Source organism: Pongo abelii, chromosome 1 (genome assembly GCF_028885655.2).
Source record: "Pongo abelii isolate AG06213 chromosome 1, NHGRI_mPonAbe1-v2.0_pri, whole genome shotgun sequence".
Classification (NCBI taxonomy): domain Eukaryota; kingdom Metazoa; phylum Chordata; class Mammalia; order Primates; family Hominidae; genus Pongo; species Pongo abelii.
Genome location: NC_071985.2, coordinates 90168200 through 90181468, shown reverse-complemented (window position 1 = coordinate 90181468; position 13269 = coordinate 90168200). Strand labels below are relative to the sequence as shown.

The window sequence follows — 13269 nt, the reverse complement described above, 5'->3', positions numbered from 1 at the left end:
TCCTGCTGCACTTCCATTCCAGTACTCAGCACAGTCTATTATTGTTCTTCATTTACATGTCTGTCTTCCCCACTCAACTGTGAGCCCCTTGAAGGCAGGAACCCAAGCTTTTTCTTTGTGTCTACAGGGTCTGACACTCAAAAGTTGTCCCTAATAAATGTTTTTTAAAGGAAGAACAAAGGAAAGAACAGAATGGACTCAGAAGAGAGATCAGAGTGGGCTTGATGACTTCACAAAGGAAGTAAGCTTTACTAGGCCTTAAATTGAAGAATGGGATTTGGTTGGAGACAAAGGGGCTGAGGAGGAGACATTTCAGTCAGTGGAAAACACCAAGTACTGGCAGGATGTGTTTATCATATTGGGGGCATAGAGACCAGAGAGACAAGAAGAAAAATTCAAGTTGTGGCCATGAAGTTGGGTAAGCATAATGGGGTTGGGTTGTAGAGCTGTTTGAATTGAATCCTGCCAGCTGAGGAGACAGGGCAAAATTTAATCTGGTAGTGATAAGCAGGATGGGGAGGGGAGATGATGGAGATGCCAGAGGTAAGGAGCCCAACCCACAATCAGTGACTGTTATAATAATTGGAGTGATGTTGGGAGAACATGGACCCAAGTGGTGGTCTTGGGAATGGAGAGGAGATATTGTATACAATGCGGATCTCCCAGACCTGGGCCTACTGGAAGTCTTGGCAAGAAGGACTCACAGTCTTTCCAGAATAGGCCCAGGCTGGGGTAAGCAAAAAGGAGTTTAGGGGGTTGGGGATGGGAGGGCCAAATAGCTAAATAAGCCCATAAATAATAAACATATATATATATAGTTTTGAGATGATGCCCATAAATAATGAACACTTCATATATATATAATATATACAAATAGCTAAACAAGCCCATAAATAATAAACATTATATATATATTTTTTAGATGATGCCCATAAATAATAAACATTATATATATATACATATATATATATATATTTTTTTTTTGAGATGGAGTCTCACTCTGTTGCCAGGTTGGAGTGAGTGGTGAGATCTCGGCTCACGGCAACCTCCGACTCCCGGGTCCAAGAGATTCTCCTATCTCAGCCTCCCAGGTAACTGGGACTACAGGTGCCCACCACCACACTCGGCTAACTTTTTTGTATTTTTCGTAGAGACGGGGTTTCACCATGTTGGTCAGGCTAGTCTTGAACTCCTGACCTCAGGTGATCCACCTGCCTCAGGCTCCCAAAATGCTGAGATTACAGGCGTGAGCCACCATGCCAAGCCAGCATTATATTTTTCATGGATCAGGTGTAAAGTTGTTGCTGAGAGACTTAGAGGATTTCTAAGTATGGAAAGATGAGACCTGAGATTAGATATATTTTCACTCTCCACAGACAAGTCCAGGAAGTGTTCCTAGAGAATGTGGCAGGGGTGTAGAAAGCAGAAACTATGTATTCATTCCAACTTGTAGCTATTTAATAAATGTTCAATAAGTAGTATGGGCACTAAGCTAGTATTACAATAATATTGTGGAGCTTACTGTCTAGCATAGGTCAGTGGAAGGCCCCGGTCTAAATAATAGCTCCTATTTTTTAAGCACCCATCTGTGCCAGTCCCTAGAGACTTACTATTTCTGAATCTCAGAAGAACCCTCAGAAATAGACATTGGCACCCTGATCTGACCGGTGAGGACACTAAGGCTTTCAGGCATAACTTGCCCAAGGAATGGGTGGAACTAGCACGTAGCCCAAGGCCCCTGTGTCTTGTTGCCTCCAGACCTGAGCCTTTCACTTAGAAACTACATGAGACTCAAAGATGGGTCAGCGAAATAGGTTTTGTCCCTACAACACAGAGCAAACATGATATATACAAAGGCAAATGATTAGGGTGTGACAGGGAATGCTGGGAAGAGGAAACAGCAGAGAAATGCTATGAAACCCAGAGCAGCAGGAACTTGGGCCTCTTCTAGGAATGGTGTAGACCCAAGAAAGGAGGGGCTCATTTGAGGTTTCTGGAGGAGTCTCTGCCAGGTAGGAACTGAGGCGAGATGGTGATCCTGGAAGTGGCACAAACACTGAGGGGAATCTCCCAACCTGGGCCTGCTGGAGTTCCTGGCAGGAAGGACCTACCCAAGGTCAGACTTCTTTCCAGGGCGAAACCCTGCCCAGAGCTGAGGCAAGACCCCTTAGGCTATAGAGATGGGGGAGAAAACAGATGCTTCTCCAATTCTTCCTTTCCTCTTTTCAGTCTGGCTGAGAATCTGGGGGAGGAAAGTCCCTGGGGTAGAGGGGAAGTGAGAGCTGCCACATTGGGCCTGGGCAGAGGGGCAGAGCTAGGAGAGATGGAGCTAAGTGTGGCTTTGCAAGTTGTCTATATTTGCATGCTGAGCTCACTGCTGCTCTTTTTCTCCCCAGAAAATAAAATTACATCATGGTAGGGGGAAGGCAGGAGTGGGGCACGTTTGGGAAAGGTGAGAGGAACGCAAGAGGGCCTGCAGGCATCATCCTGGAAAGAGAAGATCCAGGGCTCCTCAAGTCCCCATGTGGCCCCAACCCCTCACTCCCAATGTGGATAAGTCTGATCAGTCATTTACCACTGCGCCCCTGACCCTTAAGGCAAGGCAAGAAGTTTTTACAAATTAATTAAAGCCAGCAGCTAAGAGAATCCAGCCCCCAAAGGCTTTCCAAACCCCTAAACCAAACCTACTCTGTGCCTCCCAGGGGTCCTAGGCACCGTGGTCATCCAAAGGTCAAAAGGGGAGCAGGATGCCCTACTGGGTAAGAATTAAATATGAGAATTGTTTCGCAGTTCAGGGGGAAGAGACCGTCTCCGCTCCAGCCCTCCGCCCAATTCTGTCCCCCATCCTAGGAGTCTTCCAGAACCCCAGCCCCTCGGTCCCCCGCCCCCTTCTGCCTCTCCATCCCTCCCCCTCCTCCCGCCATTCCCCGCCCCCCGCCCCTCCCCGGCTCTGACATCACCGGCCAGCCGGGTGGAGTGAGCGGCGCTGGGCTCGGGCTCCGGCTCCGCGGGCGGAAGAGGCGGCGGCGGCGGCAGAAGCGGCGGCGGGAGCCGAGGAGGAGGTTCCGGACGCTGCTTAGGAACCGGGGACTCAGGAGTGCCCGCGCCCTGAGCGCTCAGCTCCAGAGGCGGTGAGAGGGGCGGAGAGGAGACATGTCGCGGGGAAGGGGCAGATTTGGGGGTCTAGGCTTGGAGGGGCAACGATCTGGGACACCGGGGGCCAGACGGGGAGTGTGGGGACCCCGGACGAGTCCACTTTGTGTCAGGCCCCACGGGGTCCGTCCCTCTGTCGGTGCGTCCCGAGCGCCGAGCGTGTGCTGGAGGCGGCGTGGCTCCGGCCAGCCCATTCCACGCTGAACTGCAGTTTGGGAGTCGGATCGGGGCCTGTGGATTAGGATGTAGCCTGCTTCCCGCCCAGCCGGCTCGGCCAGGCCAGCGCCTGCCCCTCCCTCCCCGCTCAGGCTTCGGACTCGCCTCCGCTGGCGGTCTCCCGGCCCAGCCCTGTCTCGGTTCCGCGGGCGGCTGGTACCATGTGCCCTCACCCCCAGCTCACTGCACCTGGGGAAGAGGTGGGCTTGGCGGAAAGCTTGTCCAGAGGGAAGGAGGAGCTGGGGGTGTAGAGAAGTGATGTATCTAACGTAAAAACCCTTATTAATTTCATATAATCCGTGTCAAAACTGACAGGGAAACACGCACACCTATAAGGCACGCCAGCACACACAGTGACACACACCCATGTGACTTACACACATAGTCTAGCACACTCCAAATCACAAACGTCCCTGCACTACGCATCCGGCCGCCCACCACACCCCCACTCTGTGGGGTGGGGCATCCCATGAGGAGTCTTCTGAACTGCAGGCTCCAAGTCATCAGTCCGACAGGACAGCTGAGTGGACAGAAAGGGCCACTGTCCCCAAATCCATCCTGATTTTCTGGCAGCTTTTCCCAGCCCCATGGCTTCAGATTGTTCCTCTTTAAAACTGTGGGGAAAGATGGGAGAAAATCTTGGCCTCATTCCTCTAAAACAAGGAGACAGGATTTTGCGGACTAATGAGGGTAGGGGCTTCTGGTGGTTTCTCTTCCTGGGTCCAGTTAGGGCTTAGGGTGCTGGGAGTGGCTAGTTTCTGGGTAAGAGTGGCCAAGGGATGGAGGAGGAGGGGGTGGAAGAAACGGAGAGGAAAAAGAATGGGTATGAGTCAGCCAAGAATGGAACCCAAGTCAGAGAGAGAATGAGAGGAATGTGTGTGAGAAGCAAACAGACATCTCCAGAGAGGTCTAGAGATAGTCAGGGAACCAGGGAGAGGGAGGAAGTGAGAGAAAGAGATGGTCAGAGAAGTGCAAAGTGTTTGAGAGTGCACTAAACAAATTAGGGAGGATGAAGGTTGGGGGAGACCACTGGGAGTTAGGGAAAGCGGTATGTGTGTCTGGGCCCCAGGCTGTCAGAGTGATTAGCTTTAATTGCTCTTCCCTTTGTGGTTAAATACTCCATTGGGGAAATTGCCAGTGATGCCCTAGGCTGCAGGCTTCCCTGGTTGCCTACTTCCTCAATTCCATGCCCATCATGTGTGGATGTATTATCATGCATGAAGAGCGCCACAGAATCACAGAGCGCCTCACTCTCTCACACAGATCCTCACGCACAATGTCATGATGGATATCTTCACCAGCTGGTAGGCAGCCAACCACTGAATCTCCAAGCCACTCCCACCAAACTTACTCTGTCTTTTGTAGCAGGGATGCTCACCCCTTCCTAATTGCAGCTCTGAGTATTCAGATGGGGACAGTGAAGCACAGATCTCAGGAGTCCTAAGTATTCATGGCTACCACTAAGTTGGATAGGTGAGTAGGAAATGCTAGAAGGGGTGAAAGCCTATAGAAAGGAGGAAAAGAGAGACTGAAAGATGAAGTAGAAAGGAAATGGATGACAAAGAGTGAGAGAGATGGAGAGAGACAGAAATAGAAGCAGGGAGTGCCACACCAGAAGAGTGGAGGCAGAGATGGGCTGGGGAGAGTCCTAGGCCCCATTCCCCTCCTCGCCATCAGCCGGCCCTCCTCTGCTCTGCCTGATCCAGTGCCAGCTATCTCCTGATGCCCCATCTTGGGTCTGGCTCCTTCTAGACCAAGGGCTGAAGGCTAACCCTTGTCCCCATGCCCAAAGGTAATCCATTTTGCTTCTTCGACTGAAGTGAACATTTTGGGGCCCAGATGTCCTGCCTCTCGTCACTTCCAGGCTGACCCTGGAGCCTCAGAACCCTCAATTTCCTTGTTACAGGAATAAAGACAATACCCTCCTCCCCCGCAAAGCTGGAAAAAAAGCTTAAAGAAGAAATCAATTGAGAATGATATTAAAGGAAATAAACTACAGGACTGCTTGAATTTGGGGCCCAGTTATAATTTAAAATAGGAAAGCTGGACCCCTACTCTCTCCCTTCCAACCCCTCTGCCTCTCCGTGATTACTTCCAACTTCAGGCAGAAGACTGACAGACTTGAGTGCCTGGGAGTCCCCTCCTGCCCAATACAGGGACCTCTAGGTCCTTGCAGCTGTGTGGGATGGCCCCTCCCCTCAGGCTTAGGCAGCTGCAACAGATGTGGAAGAGGGACGGGCAGCAACTCTTAATCTTCAGGCTTCCTTCTCGAATTTACAGAGGATTTGGAACCAAACGTTAGAGAGAAGGGATAATCTACCACGACTTAATGTCAAAATGCACAGAAATTCTTTTGGTGCTGCCACCTCCTCCACAGGTGGTTATCCCAATTGCCAGGCTTCTCAAAGCACTCCCAGGGCCTGGCTCTTCTTACCCCAGTGCCCATGGAGCTCCCACCTGTCCCACCCTAAAAGGTCAGTATATAATGGTCCTTACCTCCTGCCCCTCTTCCCCAGCATCCTCAGTTGGTTTGACCTTTGTCAGGGCTGTGCCTGGGGCCAGCTTGGAAGGAGAGGGAGGCAGGAAGGAAGGAAGGTGTGAGGAAGCGGTGAGCCTAGCACAGAAAGCTGGGAGGGAAGAGGACTGACTTCCTGGCAGCCGGGGCTCCGGTTCCTGATTCCTGCCCTGGTATCCTGTCCCAAGAATGGCCTCCGCCCAGACTGCCTGGTGATCCCTGAGCAGCTCTCTGCACTGCTCCAGAAATCAGGAGGATTTTTCAGAGCCCAGAGAGCAGATTTCTCCACGGGCCCTAAGGAAATCTGAATCTCTGGTGAGGAAAGTGACATGGAGGATGAAGGAAACAAGCTCTGCCAAGCCCCACCATGGCCAGGCCAGACCAGCCCAGGTACAACTGTTGATCAGTGAGAATTGAGAGCAGTTCCCCTAAACAACACTCCATTTGCTTCTTCTGCTATACTAAGGCCTAGGCAAATGGATCTCTCCAAGAAGGGAGGCAACAGGGCTGCCTTTCCTTGTACCCTCAGGGGGCCTTATTCCTATCCTTTCTGTCCCTTCTTACTCACCATTCCCCACACTCCTCCCATCTAGTGGTGTCGTCCTAATGACTGGGGGTGGGGGCACCCAGAACTGAGGTTGCTATAGTAACAGATGAGCTGAGGCTACAGCCTTCTATAGTTGTGGACTGTATGCTGTCCTCCCCCTCGCCCCCCATGCCTCATTTGCAGCCTTAGTCTCTTTCTGTCTCCCAACTCCAGCTCTCTTCCTCCATTCTGTAGGCTCCGCTCACTCCTCTGGATGTGAGCCTGTGGTTATATGCCTTCTTACACATGCTCTTGGCTGGTTTAGACACATACAAACACACACACGACAGATACAGCCAGTGCACCCACAGCCATATATCCAGTGCTGGCACATACACCTCCATTACCAGAACATCCAAACACACCCACAGATACCCAGCCACTGCTTCCTCCAGAGCTGTGCCCACAACCCAGGGATTAGCATCCATAAGATCTGAGCACACACACATTTCTCCTCCGCCACTTTAACATTCCTACCCCCATCTCTCTTAGGGGCCTCCTTGTATCTTTCACTCTCTTAGAAAGCTCCTACCCACTGCCCCCAAGTCTTTGTGGGTGAGTGTGTTACACACATTAATCTCTTCCCGCCTACCTCCTCTGTAGATCTGTTTTAGATTCAAAGCCCTAAATCTGAACTCCTCCCGACACACACACACACACACACACACACACACAGATGCACTCTTTCCTCCCGCAGGATCTGTAATATTTACAAACTCTCCTTCCATATGAAAGCAGGGAAGTATAACCCCCAATCCTGCCCCCTTTTCCAGCTGAGGGCTTGGCCCCAGATTTTCCTCCATTGGGGCAGGGTCTTCTTGTCTCCTGCTGCGCTTTCCCTTCCAGTTGTACTCACGCCCCCCCACCCATTCTTATCTCCATCTCTAGTCCCCTTCCCATCATCCCCCTCACCCGTACCCCCCTCCTTCTGTCCTTGGATTATCAGTGAAGTGAGGGGGGTTGGGCTCCAGAGCTTGCTGCTGTGACCTAGATTTCAAGGCAGAGACAGTTCCTGGTGCTGACAGTCAGAGAGCATTGTTCCTGGCCCGGCCTGGCAGGGCCACTGCTGGGCTCTTCTGTCTGGTTGCACCTGGGTGTGCAACTGAGCATGCCTATGACTGCCTGTTTCTTGCGGGGGTCATGGTAGCCCTGCTGTCTGGCTCATTGTCTGCCTGTGTCACGGTGCCTGCCACCAAGGGAGGCTTGTTTATTCTGGTCCAAGTAGGGGGCTGGGAATGGGGACTTCTGGGTCTGCATCTCTTATTTTGTGACCACCATGCCAATCTCAGTTCCCCTGCAGTAGAGCAAGAAGGAAGGAAAATGTGAGTGTGTCAACCAAGCCCCTTTGATCTGCCACATTCCCAGCCTAATGCTGGGGTGATTTGCGGGCAGCCTCAGTCAGGGACAAGGTCATCTTGCTGCTTGCCCACCTCTTGGTCTAGTCGCATACAGAGTGTTTATGATACAATTTACTTTTTAAAACATGCTTTACTTTTCTGACTAAAAGGAAATAGATACTCATTGTGGAAATAAGTTCCATTTTTGAGCTCACCACTAGTGTCACATTTTATCAAATCCAGAAAGTTCATTCAAACATCTGACCTTCTTTCTTCTGTCTCAGCCACAGTTCCTATCTTAGTGGAAGGAAGGCCTTGAATGTTCTCTACTTCTCACCTAAGGATCACGAAAGAGGGATGGGGTGAAAGCCTAGGTGAGATCTGGCCTTGCTGATCTCATCAGACCATGCTGAAGGTAGTGCCAGTAGGATGTTGATATGAGAAGAGGGGGCAGTCCCCTTTTGCCATTCTCCCAGAGCCGCATCTAAAGTCCCCTCCCCCCACCACCCAGCCAGCCTGGGAACTGGGCAGGGCGCCAGAGCCAGTTGCTTGGTATTCTTGGGCACGGGGGCTGCAGGCACAGCACAAAGGGTAGGAGAGAGAGCTGAGTGGGGGCTTGGTAACCATCAAGGGAGAAAATGGGCTCCACAAAGGTGGGGGTGGTCCATTGCTTCCCCCACCTCGAATCCTAATGACTGAATACAAGGCTAGCATGGAGGGGCCAAGGAACCATCAGCCCAAGCAACTAGGCATCCATCCAAAATGAGTCATTAGTGGGGTGGTGGGGAGTTGAAGTGAGGGACCCCTTTGCCTCTGAGGCAGAACGGGGAAGCTAGAACACATGAGCTCCTACCAAACCCTCCAGCTCCTTCTCAGCTTCTCACTGCCACAGCAAGCCTCGCCCTGGTTGTTTTGGAGTTTTTTTTCCCTGACATGGGGAGGGGTTGGAAGTGGGTGGGGCGATTCTGGGGGGGGACTTGGAGAGAGCGGGTGAGAAAGTCGGGAGCAGGTTGCTATGGTAACCGCCTCCTCAGTCAGGGGAACTGTTGCCAGGGTTACTGTTAGAGGGGGAAAACAGAAGAAAAAGATGGTGGGGAGAAGGAGGTATGACTTGTCACTCTAGGCTCCAGCCTGGCTCCTAGCTTCCCGTCTACCCTGACCGCCTCCCCTAAGTCTTACTTTTCTCCCTCCAGCCCTAGCCACCTCCAGCCTCCATGTTCCAGGCACATGCCTGGTAGGGCAGAGTGGGGAGTAGGAGGGTAGTGCCAGTGAGTAAACCAGACTCCATACCTTAAGCTCAACTCCTATCCCTTTGTTGCCTCCCAACCCCAGTCATGGCTGAGTACGGGACCCTCCTGCAAGACCTGACCAACAACATCACCCTTGAAGATCTAGAACAGCTCAAGTCGGCCTGCAAGGAAGACATCCCCAGCGAAAAGAGTGAGGAGATCACTACTGGCAGTGCCTGGTTTAGCTTCCTGGAGAGCCACAACAAGCTGGACAAAGGTGGGGGAGGGGAGCACAGGAGTCCTGTCATCAGTCATTCAGGCTTAGTTCATTCAGCAAATAGAGATGAGCTCAAAGCTTTTACATCCACAATGTGTACCCCTCTAAAGCAAGGCAGAAGAGAGGTGCTCTAAGAGTATGGGGGCCTTAGACATTTTTCATTGTGCCCCTCATCAGTAAAAAACGTTATTCAGATACTCCTGTGCTATTATCACATATACAACAGAACACAAAAACAATCTAAAAATAGTAAAATTTTAAGTGGCAAAAATTGGGAAGAATTCTAGACAATAAAAATGGAAGAATACCTGAATGAGGGGAGAACTCGAAGTGTAACCTAATCTGGTAAATAATAATACTAATCTTTGTTAAGCACTTTTTAAAAACTGGTAAAATTTAAAACTACAAGTTCTATCATTTTCTTATCCACTTTGAGAGACTACTGCTTGGGGAGTGGGATCTATGGATTAGAGTAATCCCACACAGCTGGAGGCTTTAGGGAAGAATTGGTGTTTAAGATGGCCCTGAAAGGTGAGTGGGATTTCTAAGGCAAGATCCAAAGGAGGGCACGCCAGGCAGAGGAACACTGTTACAGAATATCTAGTGTGTTTGGAAATGCAAGCAGTCCTGCTTGGCTTGACTAGGATGTAGGGTGTTTAGAAATGGCTGGGAAGGTAAGGTAAGACTGTGTTGTAGAGAGCCTGGGTATTGGATAGGTGAGGTGAGTGAACTCAGGGCCCTTCAGATATACTATTCTGACTGCTGTGTGGCTGGCAGGGAGAATGTATAAAGGAGGACGTGTTACAGTTAGACTATGGCAACAGTCAGAGGGAAGGAGCCAAGGAAGAAGGTCGAAGGGCATCTATAATCTCCTGGAATTGGCCAAGCCATGGACATCGTCCTGGTGGTGTCCATACCTTCTCTCATTTAGAATAACCTTTCTCACCAGGCCCAGAATCTCTCCTGGGTTGCCTAGAGATTCCACCCTGCTGGTCCTACACGTGCTGTCAGCAAATTCTGATACTTACTTGGATGGAAAGTGGAAAAGGATGGGGGAGGGGGTGGGGTATCTGGAAGTCAAGTTGATTTTTCTTTTGTCCCCTCCCCACAACATATGGGAGCTAGTATCTAAGCTAAACCCCTCATTCTAACCACAATCTAGAAACTTCACTGACCAACTATCTGCCCTTCCTGCGAACAGTCCTCTGTATTGTTGTTTGGGTGCCTTAGCTTTCTTCTCCTGGATTAGTAGCCCCTCTTCCTCCAGTGTTGTACCCTCCCATAACCAATGTTAGCAACTCAGCTTTGGTTCTAGGTCACTAGTCTGGTGGAGTAGGGGAAGCTGACCTCTACAGCCTAGCTCTGACCCTATCTCCTGCCTTCCTCCAGACAACCTCTCCTACATTGAGCACATCTTTGAGATCTCCCGCCGTCCTGACCTACTCACTATGGTGGTTGACTACAGAACCCGTGTGCTGAAGATCTCTGAGGAGGATGAGCTGGACACCAAGCTAACCCGTATCCCCAGTGCCAAGAAGTACAAAGGTAAGCGGCCACTCCTTTAATTAGCTGCACCTCTGCCTCGTCCCATTGACTATCATTGGAGTACTTGAGTTTTGGGAGAGTGGAGGCAGATGCCCAATGGGCCTGCCTGGCATCTCCCACACTGCTGTCCCTGGACACATCCCTTTTTGCCCCCAGACATTATCCGGCAGCCCTCTGAGGAAGAGATCATCAAATTGGCTCCCCCGCCGAAGAAGGCCTGAGCAAGGGGGAGGAAGAGGAGGAAGGTTGGACCTTCATCAGACCACTCCCTTTCCCCATCCTCCAGGAGAGGGGGCAAGGGCAACCCACCATCTACCCACTTACTAACCTGGTCCTAACCCCCTTACTGTGCGCGTGTGTGTGCGTGTGCGCACGCTCTGGCTGTTTGTCTATATGTCTAGCTCATCTAGTTCCTCTTCTTAAGGGGATGGGGGTCAGGGGCTAGGGGAGGGGGCTGAGTTTCCCCACTTTAGGAGGAGGTGGGGGCTATTTCTATGCAAATAGAAATCAGCACATTCCTCCTACTTCCCTTTCCTCCACTATCCCCCCATATCTTTAAAGTGTGGAAGCAGAAAGGACCTGCATTTTCCTACATTGAGGAGCTGACATAGGGGTAAGGTATGGGAGAGGTAGGTGGATCCAGGGAAAAGCAGTGGGGAGGGAAGGCAAAGAGACCACTCAACCCCTACCTGGAAGGGGCAAAGAAAAGCCAGAGTTCCATGTTTGTACTCACTCCTGTGCTGGACTAGCTGTTATCCTGAGTACCAGCAGGTCCCTTTTTGCCTCTCATGGGCCTAGCATAGGTATGAGCCAGGGATCCTTTCCTGGTCCCTAAGATCAAACCCCATGGAGCAGCCAGCATTAGATGCCCCTACCCACCTGTACTCTGGAGAGACTGTGCTGGGAACATGTACCACTGAGCCTGAGATGGGGATGAGGGCAGAGAGAGGGGAGCCCCCTCTTCCACTCAGTTGTTCCTACTCAGACTGTTGCACTCTAAACCTAGGGAGGTTGAAGAATGAGACCCTTAGGTTTTAACACGAATCCTGACCCCATCATCTATAGGGTCCCAACTTGGTTATTGTAGGCAACCTTCCCTCTCTCCTTGGTGAAGAACATCCCAAGCCAGAAAGAAGTTAACTACAATGTTTTCCTTTGCACCGATCCCCACCCCAATTCAATCCTGGAAGGGACTTAGGAAACCCTTCTTTACTAGATATCCTGGCCCCCTGGGCTTGTGAACACCTCCTAGCCACATCACTACAGTACAGTGAGTGACCCCAGCCTCCTGCCTACCCCAAGATGCCCCTCCCCACCCTGACCGTGCTAACTGTGTGTACATATATATTCTACATATATGTATATTAAAACTGCACTGCCATGTCTGCCCTTTTTTGTGGTGTCTAGCATTAACTTATTGTCTAGGCCAGAGCGGGGGTGGGAGGGGAATGCCACAGTGAAGGGAGTGGCAGAATCAAATTGCTACATAGTCCAAACAAAAAAGAAAGCTTTTTCAAAAAACATTAAATTCACATGCAATCTCAGAGACTATTTAGAGAAAGTTCAAGTTAGGAGCTTTTAGGATGTGGGAGTAAAACTTTAATGGGAGGGGAGGGCTGGCTGCTGGAAGAAGGAAGAAGCCAGACTGGTTAGACAGTACTCTTAACTCCTAGCCCAGCCTAGCGTGCCCTGCCCCTCTGGCCACTGCTGCAGACACCTGCCTTAATACACACACCTCTAGGACTCCACAGTTTTGCCTTAAAGGACCTTCCCAAGTCTCCCTTTCCCTGTCTGGCTTCTCCCTTAAGAAGAGAGAGAGATACTTGTAGAATTGGGTGGAGGGAATGAGCATGAACTGTCCTTCCATTTGGGATATGTTACATTAGAGTGAGAGAGAGAATAAAGAGCCTTTCTTATGGAAGAAATGGGAGAAGAGAGACAGGGTTCTTTTCAGCAGTCTAGTAGTTTCTCTGTAAGGCAAAATAATCTAAAAAGACTAACCTGCCCACCCACTCCTTATATTGCTGTGAGATTGCCCCTATCTTGTGCTCTTCTGTCTGCAGTGTGCACGGCCTTGTTCTAACCCGGAATAAAGGTGATTGATTGTATTGCAACTAACTGATTTTAAAATTTCTGTGAGTGACCAGGATTTTGCAGCCTTTGAATCACTGGGAAGGGAGGGGGAACAATATTTATGCCCCAGAACAAGGACTGGGAAAATACCCCAAGTGTATACCCTCACCCCACCCAATCTCCTAAGTATCACTGAGCTAAATGGAGTGTATCCTACTTCCAACAGTCTCCAATTGGAGCCTAAGCACTGGAAATACGGGTCTCCCAAAATGGACTTTCTAATGCTGTATCATGTGCAGAATGAGAGGGGAAGGCTAGGTACCTACATTAGTAGGAGC

The 13269-nt window shown here is 50.5% G+C and overlaps 1 protein-coding gene across 2 annotated transcripts; it reads left to right on the top strand.

Moving 5' to 3' along the window:
- Positions 1 to 2950: 2950 nt before the first annotated feature.
- Positions 2951 to 12972, top strand: PEA15 (proliferation and apoptosis adaptor protein 15). Of its 2 annotated transcripts, none has more exons than XM_009241877.4 (4): positions 2951 to 3131; positions 9140 to 9247; positions 10703 to 10858; positions 11015 to 12972. In XM_009241877.4, the coding sequence occupies exons 2-4, from the start codon at positions 9142 to 9144 to the stop codon at positions 11077 to 11079; spliced, it is 327 nt and encodes a 108-aa protein (XP_009240152.1). In that variant the 5' UTR covers positions 2951 to 3131; positions 9140 to 9141; the 3' UTR covers positions 11080 to 12972.
- The last annotated feature ends 297 nt before the right edge of the window (positions 12973 to 13269 follow it).

Excerpts from the sequence above, each read along its gene's own strand:
- PEA15 (XM_009241877.4), top strand. The coding sequence starts at position 9,142 with ATGGCTGAGTACGGGACCCTCCTGCAAGACCTGACCAACAACATCACC. Across the intron at positions 9,248-10,702 it reads AGACATCCCCAGCGAAAAGA|ACAACCTCTCCTACATTGAG; the intron begins GTGAGGAGATCA and ends GCCTTCCTCCAG. Across the intron at positions 10,859-11,014 it reads CAGTGCCAAGAAGTACAAAG|ACATTATCCGGCAGCCCTCT; the intron begins GTAAGCGGCCAC and ends TTTTGCCCCCAG.